This window comes from Protobothrops mucrosquamatus, unplaced genomic scaffold (assembly GCF_001527695.2).
Source record: "Protobothrops mucrosquamatus isolate PMUCROS unplaced genomic scaffold, P.Mucros_1.0 scaffold172, whole genome shotgun sequence".
In the NCBI taxonomy this organism is placed as follows: domain Eukaryota; kingdom Metazoa; phylum Chordata; class Lepidosauria; order Squamata; family Viperidae; genus Protobothrops; species Protobothrops mucrosquamatus.
In genome coordinates this window covers 359,040-373,602 of record NW_015386532.1, presented here as the reverse complement: position 1 = coordinate 373,602, position 14,563 = coordinate 359,040, and the positions used below count along the sequence as shown (strand labels likewise).

Here is a 14,563-nt window from a genome sequence, read left to right as displayed (position 1 = left end):
TAACCCATCTTTTTAAAATAAATTCCAGTATTTTTCTGCACATGCTAGTTGCATATGGTATATATCATTGCATAGGTTATCCAAAAATATTATTTACTCTGCAATTAGATTGCTTAAGTTTCATTATCCAATAAAGTACAGTCAGCACTTGGTTGTTAGTCTATAAAGCCTGAAGTGTGAAAGACTCTTTCCTTTTATCCCAGCCTCTAAATAAAATTATGTAGTTTTACATTTTGTACAGTTTTGCAACAGAAAGAGTTAGAATATTTAATGAATAATAATTATAAGCTCCACATCCCATCTTCAGTCCAGCTGGAATAGTTTCTGAGAAGAAAATATATGTATTCACAGCCATTTATTTTCTCATAAGAAATTAAAATCAGGTTGAGAGAAGGCAATTTGGAAATAAAACTAATATTAGTATATTAATATTATCTTTTTTCCTTTTTTCCCCTGAGGTCTGCTACTGAGGAGGGAGGGAGGGAGGGAGGGAAGGAAGGAGTTATTTGCTAGTAATTATCCTTTTATATGTTGTTTTAACTTATGATTTGGAGTTGACCAGAGTTAGTTATGATGGGCAGCAATGTAAATGTTTTAAATAAATAAATGTAAATGTAAATAAGGGGTGTTAAGCCAAAGCTTGGGTAGACATGCAAATTATTCTACAAGCTGTTATCAAATTTTGGGGTTGACATGGAAGAGAATGACCACCACATACAATTAGTGGCTAAAGGCATGAAAACACTTGTGATTTAAAAAATGTAAACTTCTGCCATGCCATTTCCCGGTTGCATTACTACAATGCACTCTCCATGGAGATGCCCTTGAAGACTATCTGGAAACTGCAACTGGTCCAGAATGAAGCAACTCATGAGTTCTGAGCACCCCACAGTCTCCTCCAATTACACCATTTTTGTTATAAGCTGCATTGGCTTACAGTTTCATTTCCAGGTGCAATTCAAGGGGCTGGTTATCATCTTTAAAACCTATATGCCATTGAATCAGTCTACTTGCAGGACAGCATCTGCCTGTCCCACCAGATCAAATAGGGTAGGCACACCGCAGGTCTCTTATTTAAAAATCTGTTATCTAGGGCAGGAATGTCAAACTGCAAACCACGCCCACCCCATTGCCGGCAATGGGGGGAAAGTCATGTGACGTCGCGAGTTTGACATGCCTGATCTAGTGGGATCTAGAAAGTGTGCCTTCTCTGTAACTGCTCCTATCCTGTAGAATAACTTTTCTGTAGAGATCCATCAGGCCCTAATCTTCCTTGCTATCTGGAAGGTCTTGAGAAGCTGTATCTTGCCAGAAACACTGTGGGAGGATGTTGGAACCAAGCAAGAAGGTGCATAAGTGTGGCACAGTGCTACTTTGGAGTGCCTTGAGTTTTTATAGATTTTTATTTTACAGTATGGGATTTTATATTGTTTTTACTGATTCAGACACACTCAGTTTTATTATTACAGTTGTTACAGCTATATAAATCTATTTAAAAAAACAAACACATCGATACATCCAAAATACAGTAATTACTCAAGGTAGTCTTATATACTGAATAATCAGACAGAGTCCTAAATATGGTATTGAAGGAACGTACCTAAGAATAATCACATTTTTATAATGAGTTGAACCTAGCTGTTAAGGAAGACCTTAACCGTTGTTTTCATTCCAATTGCTTTTTAAAAAGTGCACATAAATAAAAAGATTTTTTTTTATTTTTAATAACAATTGTGTTGCTTATCATGCTTCATTTAATCAAATCATTCACCACATTGGCAAAGGAACTACAAAGAAACTGGGTCAATTTTCCTGGCTTCTGATAAGTAGACTGGGACTCACAAAAACTTCCACAATGTCAATGTTAATATTTTCATTGGTAAAAAGCTCTCCATTCCATGTTGTAAAAAGCTAACTGCTTTTGAACTGCTCCAACTTTCTCTCTGTAAAGTGATAGGCAAAACTACATGGGGAAAAAAAGTCTGCATTTCACATATTGGTTTGAAATTAGCAGCCAGATCTCTGGTGTATTTACTAATACACTAAATTCCATGGAAACCTCAGAAAACCTGTATGCAACTAATCATGTACTGACTATATAAATCGTCTACCTTTAAATTTACCTTTGAATTTGCAAATAGAGCATAACAGTTTCATATTTGCTTATTGAAAATGTAACTGTGATGTGCTTTCTAACATTTAACCATACGCTAAATAAATAATAAGTGTATTTCCTGTACTCCAAATCAACAGGAAGGCCTGCAGAATGATGCATGGTTTTCAGGCTATTTTTAGAGCAAGCTTGGATAGGTAGACTTTAACTTTTGGAACTCTTGAGCCCCCATGCCCTTAGCTGTAGTTTCTGGGGGGCTCAAACTGAACATTAAATGGGTTTGAATGAACAGTACCTTGTTTACCTTCCCTTTTTCTTTCTTGTGTCAAAATTTAGTTAATACAGAATAATCTTCAAGAATACTGGGAATTGTATGTTTATCTGAAAAGTACCATGGCTAAAAGTACCATAATACCATGTTTCCCTGAAAATAAGAGGCAAAAAAATTTTACCTCCAAAAGAGGCAGTAGATCTTATTTTCGGGGGATATCTTCTTTTTTTCCCAACACCTGCCTCACCTCGCGGTGGCGGCATCAACAGCCCTGTCCAGCAGGAGCCCACGTGGCTGCTGGCACACTTCTGTGGCTGCTTGCAGGAGGCCGCATGGCTGCCGTGCCATTGCCATGGGGCGAGGTAGATGGGGGAAGGGGTGGAGCTGCCCCAAGTGTCCCATAGGCACCCAAACACTTTTCGTCCAGAGGGAGACTGAAAGTTTTGTCTGATTGAGAATGGGGCACTTAGAAACCGAGCGATCCGCTCCGTCTCCAAGCACCCTATTTGCAAGCAGACGAAGCTTCCAGTCTCCGTCATTTCTCCGTCTGAGCAAAAAGTGTTTGTGATGGCCATGCCCACCCCTCCCAGGCTTATTTTTGGGGTAGGGCTTATATTAGGCCCACCCCAAAAAATCAGACTAGGGCTTATTTTCGGGGTGGATCTTATTTTCGAGGAAACACAGTAGAAAGCAGTATTCAGTCCAAAGTCCTGGTCTAGTAATCAACTTTCGCAGTCTAGAAGAAAGGAAATACAAGAAGACCATTTGAATCATGAATATTCTGTATATTTCACTCCAGCTCGATTTTTAGCACCTCTGTGATGGTGCTAAAATGGTAGCACGATGGCTTATATCTATGGAAAACATTTCTCTCTTATTCAAAGGTGTTTTCATTTGATGAACAAAAAACTACTCCTGGTGCACTGAGGTGAACTGGATGCTAAAAGACCAAGCCCAACTTTTCTGCTAAGCTTGTTGTTTAACTAATTTGAGTTAAGCTCCCAAAAAAATGTATGGTTTCTAACATTTTACTACTTAAATGTATTATCACCAGGCAATATTAATTAGTGGATGAAAAAAGTAGCCCAGCTGAATGCCCCAGACTAATTTCAAAAAGGTTGAGTGTAGGAGATGCAAACCTCAGGCCCCGTCTGCAATTCTAAACCAACAGCATCTTTTCCAGGGATTGTGCAGAACTTGTACAGCACCACTGTCCAATCCCAAAAGGAAACACAGCTGCTTTAAACAACATGTTAAAACATGGAGTTTTGCTTGCAATATTTGGCTGGAATCTTTCACTACTAAACACCATCTTCTCAAACTTTGTGCCATCTTTTAATAAACAATGCCATTAAAACATTGACCATTCATGTACATCTTTTTTCAGAGTTCTAAATCCTTTTGCATCTACAAGCATACAATATGGGCTCGTTATTTAAAAAATCTTTAAATTTCTACATACAATTATCAGACAGATTCATAACCAGATAAAAAAAAGTGGCAGTCAAGATGTAACAATCAAGTAAACTGAATCTTTGGGGAATCTTTGGTCTATTCTTATCAAAATATTTCTAATGTTTTATTATTTTTTCAGTTTTTTTAATTGCTGAGAGACATGTTGCCATGAAGATAAATAATAATCACCAAGGTAACATTACGGCTTATCATGTTTTGAAGTCCAAGAGAATCAACACTTTGTGTTCAATTGTTCATATAAATCCAAATGCATACTGTATTTGGATTTACTGTATATGAACAATTGAACACAAACCTTATCTTAATATAAAATGAGAAGAAGAAAAATAAAGTAAAGATTGGGCAATAGAATCTCTTTAAAGTTAATATTTAGAAAATGCCACAGATACTCAGTTACTTACTTTAAGAAGTAAGCCAGTGCAATATAATATACATAACAGGAATCTTTCTATTTCCAGCACAAAAGAATAGAGGATGCTAGCTTAAAATTGTTCATAACACATCAGTTCCTGCGCTGCACAAATAATCTTGAAAAAGCCTGCACATTTCCATACCTTACCATTTATGGTAGTAGAAATCTCAAGTTAACTAAACATCCATTCTCAAAAATCATCATCAGCAAGTTTGGAGGAAGGTAGTCTTTTTACAGCTACAGATTTGCTACTTGGGTGCCAGCATGGAGCAGATCTTTGCAGATCAGACGTTTTCCAAAAATTCATGAACTTCTAAGCCACATTTCAAAGACGGTAAGCATGACTCTGAAAAGTATGTTTTCAGCAATCCTGCATGTACAGTACTTCTGAATAACATGAATATTTCCTGAACTATTAGATTCCTATTAGATTCTTACCAGATTTCAGGAACATTTAAACCTTATTTTAAGTAAGAAGAGAAACAAAAAACACAAGATGTTTTCCTTTTTTACCAATACATATTTGCTAAGAGAAAAAAACTGAATAGTTTTGTGTTTATGATGTTAAGATGATGAGTTTTACTTTATGGGCACACAACAGCAGCACTGTAGTCTTATTTTGTGATAATTAAATAGCATTTAATGTTTTAATGAAAGGAATTTGAACTGGATGTTTTTGAAATGTCCATTCCTGCTTTCTTGAAGGGATTCGGTGTTTTGAAATGCTTTCGTTTTCTTTAATGACATTATTTTAGAATGAAAATTAATATTCAGAATGCCTATAGGAAGTATACATAACAGAAAATACAGAAACGTCTAGGGTGCCAATTGTGATAGGTAGACATTTATAGCAAATAGGTAACAATTTTGAGGATGAGGGGTGGAATGTTCTAATTTTAGGTAATCGGATGTTAAATGAGTTCCTTTGAAGTACATTCTGTTTACCATCTAATTTGTATTTCAACTTTTTTAGTACATGGGGATTTTATTCTGGTAATGGTAGCATTAAAGTGAAACATTATTCCACTGTTTTATGTCAAAAGTCATTCCTATGGTTCTGTTATCCACAGCATCTTTATCATTGAACTATATAATGTACAGATTAAAAAACTGTGACCTGGAACCAAATGTTATATAATAGAGATTATTCCTGTTCAACAGGGATGTCAATTTACTCTCATCCCTCTCACCAATTTTTCTAACCTAGCATAAGGCTCTCCACATTCTTTTCAGTGTTTTTCTAAATGTACAACCTTGAAACTTTCCTAACTTTCCAGTGTAGCCTCTCTCTTGCCGTTTCCCCCCCCCCAATATGCAGATTGGCACACAGAGAACTGAAACATATAGAAATATTATTCACCTTATAAGTACATAGAGAGATTGATATTTCAGAGATTAAGGAAAGAGATGGTTTCCAGAAAGAACTGGACTCCGATATCTTTTCTCAATAGAAAATGGGCACCATTGCATATGTTATGCAGCATAACAGCATATAAAGAAAAATAATAAATCTATTGTTAAAAATCAGGTTTCTTACAAAATTGGGTTTTTTTAAAAAAAAATCTGTTATTTATATTTAATGACTACTGTAAAATTGTTATGTAAAGAGATTTGCAATATTTTCTTGTCTTAGGACAAGTTGAGATTCAACTGGCTGGCAGATCAAGAGTTATGGGTTCTAAAATTCATGACAGCAGGACTTAAATAAGGTGGAGGAGTGTTATCCTTTCTTCCCTACCATCCACATTCCTTTGATCCCTGAGGGAAAAAAAAGGATTTAATGTACAGTACCTGTGTTGACAGTGGTTATTTTTTTTGTCTATTTTAGCATTTAATGGAATAAGGCCCAGTTCTTAAGAATATATCTTTTTATTACTCATGCTGAACGTTGTTTAAGGTGAATTAATGGATTTAATAAATAAGTTCAAATTTCTCCTGAACTTTTCTAAAAATGTAGGGCAATATATAAATTAAGAAAAAAGATTTTTTTTTTTAAAAAAAAAGATCAGATCAGATTCTAGAAGAAAAAAAATCATGATAAAAACCGAATTCAAGACTGGGATAAACTGATATACCAGGAATCCTACAAACAAGATGTATAACCATGATAAATCAAAGAAAATCATGTTTAAAGATTAAAATTAAAGCCTTCCGCCTGTTAATTACAGCAATGTTTTATTTTATATATAAATTACTTCACAAAAAGAGTGTGGAAGTGATCCATTGGGATTTGTGTTCTGTTTTTCCTGTTCTATGCTACTTGGATGATTCTTGGGACAAAGCAGGGCAGCTAAACAATTTAAATGGGATGCTTAAGGAGAAGAATATAGAACAGACATGTCAAACTCATGACGTCACGTGACGTCGCGCAATGTATCGGGATGGTTTTGTCATTGCCGGCAATGGTGTGGGCATGGCTTCCAGATGATGCATCCGGCCCGTGGGCCAGCAGTTTGACACCCGATATAGAAGAACATATAGTGAACATTAATGCAAAAATATGAAGTGGTAAACTCAGCAATAAATTCATTTTCCCAACAGCATATATGGAATTTTGATGCAAATAATTATACAGGAACAAAATATTTGCACTTGGTTTTATTTTCAATTAAAAAATAGCTGATCCCAGTATTTGAAGGATTAATTTCAAAAGATTTAAAAAATAAACAGATCTAGCAACTGAAGAATAATGGATTCCTTTTTCATCAAAAGAATGTGTTTTGTTAATGAGATCATAGAAATTATATCTTTTGGGATTAAAATGCATCATAGAAACAAAATTCATAGTCTAATACCCAATTTTTTATTATGAGAAAACTGGAACTAAGCTCAGTTATCACACATACTAAATGGGTCTGTCCCACCATAATTTGTAGTTTATGTGCCATCAAAGTCAGTGTCAACTGTTAACAACCACATGGATTTTCTCTACCTAGTCCTACAGGTGTTCCAATGATGCACCCACTGTCACTGTAACTGAATCCTTCCATCTCCCCAAGCATTAAGACCTTCTCCACAAAGCGAGGGTTTCACATAATCTGAGGTATGATAATTTATACCTGATGTTTGTGCCTTGAGTGAAAACTCTGGGTTGATGTATTCAATTGCCTATTTGTCCATTTTCTTAACCCTCCATGGTACAATCAGGAGTCTTCTCCAATATCGATGTGCAAAAGCTTCAATACAATTTCTATCTTGCTCCTTCAAAGTCCAACTTCTATTTACATGGAGCCTTAGGAAAAAATCATTGCTTGCACCATTCTGATCTTCATAGATAGACACACAATACAACATCTGAGTATCTTTTCTAAGGGCTTCCTGGCTGCTCAAGTGCTAGTCAGTGGTGTGATTCTCAACAACCAATTCATTTAGTATTGATGATTCTAGGCGGAAGTTATTCACCCCTTCAATATCTTCACTGTCAATTCTAAAGCTGGTTGTTATTTCTGTGGTCATTAGTTTGGTCTTCTTTATATTTAATCTTAGTCCCATCTTTTTTCTCTGTGCCCCTTAACTTTCATTACTAGAGCTTGTAGATCATTTGCACTTTCAGCTATCAGATAGCGTCATCAACTTGGCACAGGTTATTGAATTCCCTTCACCTACCCACCCCCAATTTTAAAACCATGCTCATCTTCTTCCTATAGACTGCTGTACTTAACATATGAGAACTGTATTAAAATTTGAAAGCAGTTTATTATCCAGCAGCCTGAGAGAGAATTGATGGGGAAATAATATGGAAGAAATGTTCAGCACAGCACTGTTCTTAGAAAAGAAACTGACATATTTTAGGTTCATAGCATCTTACACTGGAAGTTATTCAAGGGTGTCCATTAAGAAATATATTTTGTCTGGCTCCCTGTTCACAGCAGGCCCAAATGGCATAGTTACATGGCATACGAGCTGCAATATACTTTACAAATACACTCTCCAAGGATTGTTATAAATAGTTTCACTATTTGGATAACTTTGGGGCATTGCACAAGACTGCAATTCAATTGAAAGGAGGGCCTGAGGGTGAAGTAAAATGAATCATAACCTCTCCATTGTCACCAACACCAGCATCACTGATATACTTTTCTCAAATGACTCTGTCTTCCCTCCAAACCTATAAACAAATTCCTGAAAACCAGACTACAGGGAAAGGAGAACTTCTAAAACACTACTAAAGCAAAAGAAGGAAACACATCACAGAACTTTGCATATTAATTATATCCATGCTTAATTGAGTCCCTAGCATAACTGAACATTGCAAATTTCTCAACTTTTTTGCATTTTTAACATGGCTGTCAGGAAAACTGGGCGAAATATCTTCTCTATTCTACTTTTGGATGAGTCATTCATTTCTCTATTGGTCAGTTGGTATATTCATTTCCTCACTCCATCATCAAAAAACAAGCCTTCATTCTATTTGGGAAGAATATTATTAATTCACATATTCTATACTACCTGGAAAATTTGAGCATTATTTCTACCTCACCATGCACTAAAGCCTACAAAGCTTAGCCAGAAAGCAAACTCTCAAATTCTTCAGCCAAGCATTGCTATCTGAAGCGGCCAGTGTATTGGATGAGAACCACTGATTTCAGGAAATGAAATGCCCTTTAGAGTTTTGGCTGCAAAAATCCACCAGCATTTACAAATATTCCAACTTTCCTTTTCCATTATACTGTTCCTGTTAAAAATAAATACTCGATGGTCTAAGCATCTGACAGGTAATTTTTGATGTTACCTTTGAAGATGTGAGTAAATACTATTGTATGCCCTCCAAGATTGGGTTTGTTTCCAAGTTTTCATTTTTGGAAAGCAAGTACTTAATGACATTAAAACAAGTTATATGCTATCTCTAGGATGAGGTTGAGTATAGTCATATGAGCAAACCAGATGGATTTGTTTATATTTTTAGCAGAGATAAGAACACAAAAGCATCTCAAGAAGTCATGTTGCAGAAAAAGGTGGTGGCAACACAGAAACGAGGGGAGACCAGAGCCCTATGGCTAGGATTGGGAATGATGGCCTGCTCAGCGATGATGTATCTTTTTATTGGTTTAGTCCTGGTGCCTTTACATAGAAAAAGGTAAACGTTTCTTTATTTCTTAAACCACACAAACAAATCTGGGTCTCCAAGCAGCAAATGAGTCTATTTACAACTCCCAGCATTAACAGAAGACATTTGTATTGTGGGATGACTGGGAAATGTCTTTCTTATGTGCGGTGGGATGTGTAGGTACAAAACATATGCCTTATTTCCATGATTTATTTCCTCTCTGTTTTTTTTGCAGCGATGGGGAAATTAAACTAATCGGTTTTTATGCATCATTTGCCCCTTTAAAATGCTGAGGAAAGGAAGGATACCAATAGAGAGTATGTTCCTATCCAGTGAATGGCTAGCTGGATTATACTAATGAATTTGATGTCACATAGCTCTGAACATGTGATGCCTCTCAAAAATGGAAATTCTATTGTATTCAGAAAGCACTTAATAATGTTCATTAATATATGAAAGCTGAAACATAAATTGTTAAACTGGAGTATGTGTTGGTTAAATGGAAGAAGTTTTTGCTTCTAGAACACGAATTATTATTATCATTTTTCACAGTTAAGAACTTAATACTTGTAGTACTCTACTTGATGGCAATAGTATAACTGGGCACTGTGGGATCCCAGGTAGGATTATTTTTTTCTATAGAGACAATCCCTATCTCCACTTGACCCATCAAATCCATTAGGAAGTAACACTCTTTTTTGCATTATTCAAAACTGATCTGAATGTGGAAAGTTATCCTGTATTAATTTTAATCAATTAATCATAAACATTTCTATTTGTTTTGAAATATCTTTCTATTCAATTTTTAGTAATCTGAAATATTAAGTATGTATGAAAGGCAGTTTGGTGTAGTGGTTATGGCTTCAGGCTAGAAACCAGGACTATGAGTTCTAGTCCCACTTTAGGCATAAAAGCCTGTCACTTTCTTAACCCAATGCACCTCAAAGAGTTTTTGTGGAGATAATAGGAGGAAGGATATTAAGTATGTTTGCCACTTTAAGTTATTTATAAAAATAATAAAGGTGGAATATAAAAAAATATGGTTGTCACCCTAAAAAAAAGCATACAATTATTGTATAAATTCCATATAATAAGATGATCACAAAAATGCATGTGCAAATCTCTCTACAGACTAAACCAAGTGCATTTTTGAAAACATAGATATTATTTAAAATCTTTGGGAAAAAACACATTTAAAATCATGGAATATAGTTTATATATTTTTGCCACAGCATTTTCTAAAATCTACATGTGCCTTCATTCACATAGACAATATAATTTTAATGCTGTTCTGTCTCACCCCATTTTTCACACAAGACGTGCTGACAATCTCAGAAACAGATGTATTTATGTACTACCAGGTTTAAGTTATGCATAAATTCTTAATAAATTTGTCTCTGCAGTGTTTGGGCTGATGAAAGTGAATGCAATCTGGTGAGAGCTAACATCAAGGAAAAAGTCCATTGTTCATTCGTTGAAGGCTCTGAAGATAAAGATATTTTTCACTATCCTTGTCTGGAAGTCTATGTGAATGTAACCCATTTAGGGCAAGAGGTAATGCTCTACCACACAGAGAACACCGTGAACAGAAATCCCAAGGTTTGTGTGCTAGATATTAAGACTGTAACTTCTACTACTACTCAACAAATTCTAACCAGGTTCCATGTGAGAATATATATAATAAATGGTGATACAATGGCTATTCTTGTCAAATTATCCTTTCTTGTCCTGAAATATCACTGAAGCAAAAGGTAACTCTCTTTGGCAGAGTTTTGTCTGTCCTGGTAGATTATACAAATGATAAAGGTTTTTGAATAGTAATGAATTTTGTTCGGCCACAATCTTGAATTCCTAGCCTGTCAGCAATATGCAATGTTGATAGTATTTATACAGTTGTTCCTCGCATAAAAGACATCACTTGGGCTCTGCGGTATTTAAGTGGTAGTTTGATGGAAGGCAGCTTCCCTTTGTTTTGTTCCCCAAATAAACAACTTTATACTCACTGTGCCTCAACTCCTAGACATACTTCACATAGCAGCTTTGAAAGAATGTTACACTTAAATCAATAATGTTATCCTCTCCATATATTGTATTTCTGAATGGCTCATCTCCCTCAAAGAGGGACTCTGGACAGTGTATAATAAATAAAAGTCATTATTATTCAGTATCATTACTGCAAGGTTACATATGCAGGAATTATTTTTGTCCTTCCAAGACTACATTTTCTTCTGGAATTCAGAGTGATGCAGATTATCAGAAGCTATAACAGAATAAAACTAAACATGCTCATCCTTGTACTATGTAAGAATAATTCAGAATGATATCAAATACTTTAAGCTGTTATTTGCCGTAATATATAAATGCTGTTTCCTCTACCTGTCTTCTTTAAAATTAATCATGTTTTTACATTCCTTCATTTTCAGGCTCATATCTTATGGAACCGATCACTCTGCTATAATTCGTAACCTAGCAGAAAATCATTTCATTTACACAGCAATCTATAATTCTGTAGATAAAAACAATAAAGCAAATTTTCCTAAAGGGCAGCTCAGTGTTTACTTTAAGGCCTTGAAATGGTGCTTACACATTCAATTTCCAGCAGGCAAGAACAGTTAAAAAGAGAAATCAGGAATACTCACACTGTATTTGGTTACTTCCTTCAAAATGGGGTAGACCTCAGATTTCCAGCCTTTTCAATTAAACAGTCCTAATTTTAGGAGAGTACTTATTTTTTATATAAATGAAATGAAATATTACCATGAACTAATTTTTCTTAAGTAAAATTGGATCTCCAAGGTATAACTAAAAATGTTGCTTCATTTATCTTCAATGCTCGAGTTTGTAAATAAAAAAAACACATTACAAATTTTATATTACAACAATATACTGGACTTCCAAGGTATTCTACCCAAGGCACTGAATTGTCACATGGTTCATAACACTAGACTTTCTTCCTTTCCTTCCCCGATACCATAGAATCCTATTAATGCTAAATGTTTAGCATTTTCTCAAAACATTTCTTAGGCTTTTTAATATATTTGATTGATGTTCTTAGCAGAACATCAAATTCATCTCACCAACAATTCACATTGTCTCATATCAATGGATAACTTAACATTTCAGCATGCTAAAATTTTTAACAGCATCATTCTATATATGCTTATCCCCCAAGAAATGTATAGTTTAAAGTTTATATTAGTCCATTTTAACAATGGACTATATTTATAATTGCAATATTTATAATTGTTTCTTCATGAAACTGTACCCTCACCTTTGTGTGTATTGAGGGCAAAGTGAAAACACGAGCTATAACATTATAAATAACTATCTACTGTACATCCCAATTTAACCAGTAGGATTTAATCCCTAAGTCTGCAGATCAAACATCTGTAGAAAATTATAAAGAAGCAAACTATACATGAAACCTAATTATCAAAATTGCAAAGATAGCCATAGAGTTCCTTTTACTGTTTACAACTAAGAAAGTGTCACTTCATAACTCTAAGATGAAATTCAAATATTTAATTCCAAAACATTGAATATAATTCTCAAATTTCTTCCCAAAATGTACAAAGTTGTAGAACCTTTAAAAAGTTCTATGATATTTCCCCTTCTTCAGTAAAATTTCATGAATCCATTTTCCTTCTAATCTAATATCCTACTTATTAGCAAATGTGTTAGTTCATTCCTAATGCTCTATTTGTAAGCTGTCCAGTTATACAGATTTAATGGGGTGGCATACAAATTTAATAACTAAATAAATAAAATAATATCCCTTCTATCTATACTCACATAAATAATATTTCCATGCTTTGGGAGGGAGGGAGGGAGGGAGGGAGGGAGGAAGGAAGGAAGGAAGGAAGGAAGGAAGGAAGGAAGGAAGGAAGGAAGGAAGGAAGGAAGGAAGGAAGGAAGGAAATCTATGATCCCAGTTATTTCTTAGCAATAATTCCCTGCAACCCTATACTATACCTGTAGTACAAGTAGTTCCTTTAGTTCCAATCACAGCAAAGGAAAAGACTTTTGATTCCTTAATTGGTTGCAAGAATAGGTTGAGTTATGATCTTCCTCTGACCTTGAAAAACTTTGGTTAATTACAAGTAAATATTGTAAAGGATAGCTTTGGAAAGCTGATGGATTCCCCTACAACAGTGATGGAAACCTTTTAGAGACCGAGTGTCCCAAAATTGGCCCCACCCTTGCCCCGCCCCCACTCCGCCCCACCCTGCCTGCCCGCAGGGCCACTCACTGCCTCCAGGGCCCGCCACAGATCACCCAGGCAGCCCAGCAGTGCCATGGCAGCCACGCCCTCTGCCCGCACCCTGCAGCATCAACTGTGCGTGTTGGGGTGTGAGGGCAGACTCTTGTCTATGCTGCCTGGCTGCCATGTCCTTGGCTGCGCTGCTCCGCGTGAGCCACGCTCGGGGGCAACTCTCCTCCAGGGGGGTTGTGGTGAGGGGGTCATGGGGGGAGGCAAGGCTGGGGCAACGGTACGTGTGCCCACAGATAGACACCCGTGCCATAGGTTCGCCACCACTGCCCTACAAAGTCGCATTAGGATACATACAGTATTCATAATCTAGTACACACTAGCCACAGTGCAGAATATTAAGGCAGCATTGATTAAAAGTACCCCCAAATTACTGTTTTATCGTCAGTAAATAATTGTGAAAAGCAGTATCCTGAGTTTTCTTTCTTTTTTCTGCAGTGCTCCTATATTCCCCCTGAAATGGAGAATTATAAAAAAGTTCAGCAGCACGTAAAAGAGATAAGAGACAATTTCAGAAAGCATCGGACGTTTATTTGCCATTATGACCCATCAAGAACAGTAGAGAGCGTCCTTTTAAAGAGATTGTATCCTCCAGAAGGTCTTCTCATTGCTTTTGCCTGGCCAAGTATGCTGTTGATTGGTGGAATCTTAATTGTCATCTTGGTGAAATTAAGCCAGTATCTTGCCTTAGTCTCTGCTACACAATCCAGAACACTCATATAGCTTTTTCTGAGATCTGGACTTTATATTCACTTTTGTACGGGTAATTCTCGACTTCATTTAGTCACTGCTCAAAATTACAACGGCACTGAAAAGGGGATTTACGATCGTTTTTCACACTTATGACCATTGCAGCATCCCCATGGTCATGTGATCAAAATTTGAAAGCTTGCCAACTGACTCATATTTATGACGGCTGCAGTGTCCAGGAGTCATGTATAATCTTCTTACAAGCAAAATTAATGGAGAAGCCA

At 35.9% G+C, this 14,563-nt stretch overlaps 1 protein-coding gene across 2 annotated transcripts; it reads left to right on the top strand.

The window, feature by feature from the left end:
• Positions 1 to 4,499: 4,499 nt before the first annotated feature.
• LOC107285401 (putative calcium-activated potassium channel subunit beta) lies at positions 4,500 to 14,353 on the top strand. 2 transcript variants are annotated; one of them, XM_015813582.1, is made up of 4 exons: positions 4,500 to 4,606; positions 9,179 to 9,349; positions 10,723 to 10,918; positions 14,028 to 14,353. In XM_015813582.1, the coding sequence occupies exons 2-4, from the start codon at positions 9,213 to 9,215 to the stop codon at positions 14,310 to 14,312; spliced, it is 618 nt and encodes a 205-aa protein (XP_015669068.1). In that variant the 5' UTR covers positions 4,500 to 4,606; positions 9,179 to 9,212; the 3' UTR covers positions 14,313 to 14,353. The 2 variants fall into 2 exon arrangements, with proteins under 2 accessions (XP_015669068.1, XP_015669069.1); XM_015813583.2 differs by having other exon boundaries at positions 4,597 to 4,606; positions 9,182 to 9,349.
• The last annotated feature ends 210 nt before the right edge of the window (positions 14,354 to 14,563 follow it).

Bases quoted from the DNA above. Each gene is read 5' to 3' on its own strand.
- LOC107285401 (XM_015813582.1), top strand. From the start codon at position 9,213: ATGTTGCAGAAAAAGGTGGTGGCAACACAGAAACGAGGGGAGACCAGA. The intron at 9,350-10,722 runs GTAAACGTTTCT...TTGTCTCTGCAG, and splicing joins GTGCCTTTACATAGAAAAAG to TGTTTGGGCTGATGAAAGTG. The intron at 10,919-14,027 runs GTTTGTGTGCTA...TTTTTTCTGCAG, and splicing joins CCGTGAACAGAAATCCCAAG to TGCTCCTATATTCCCCCTGA.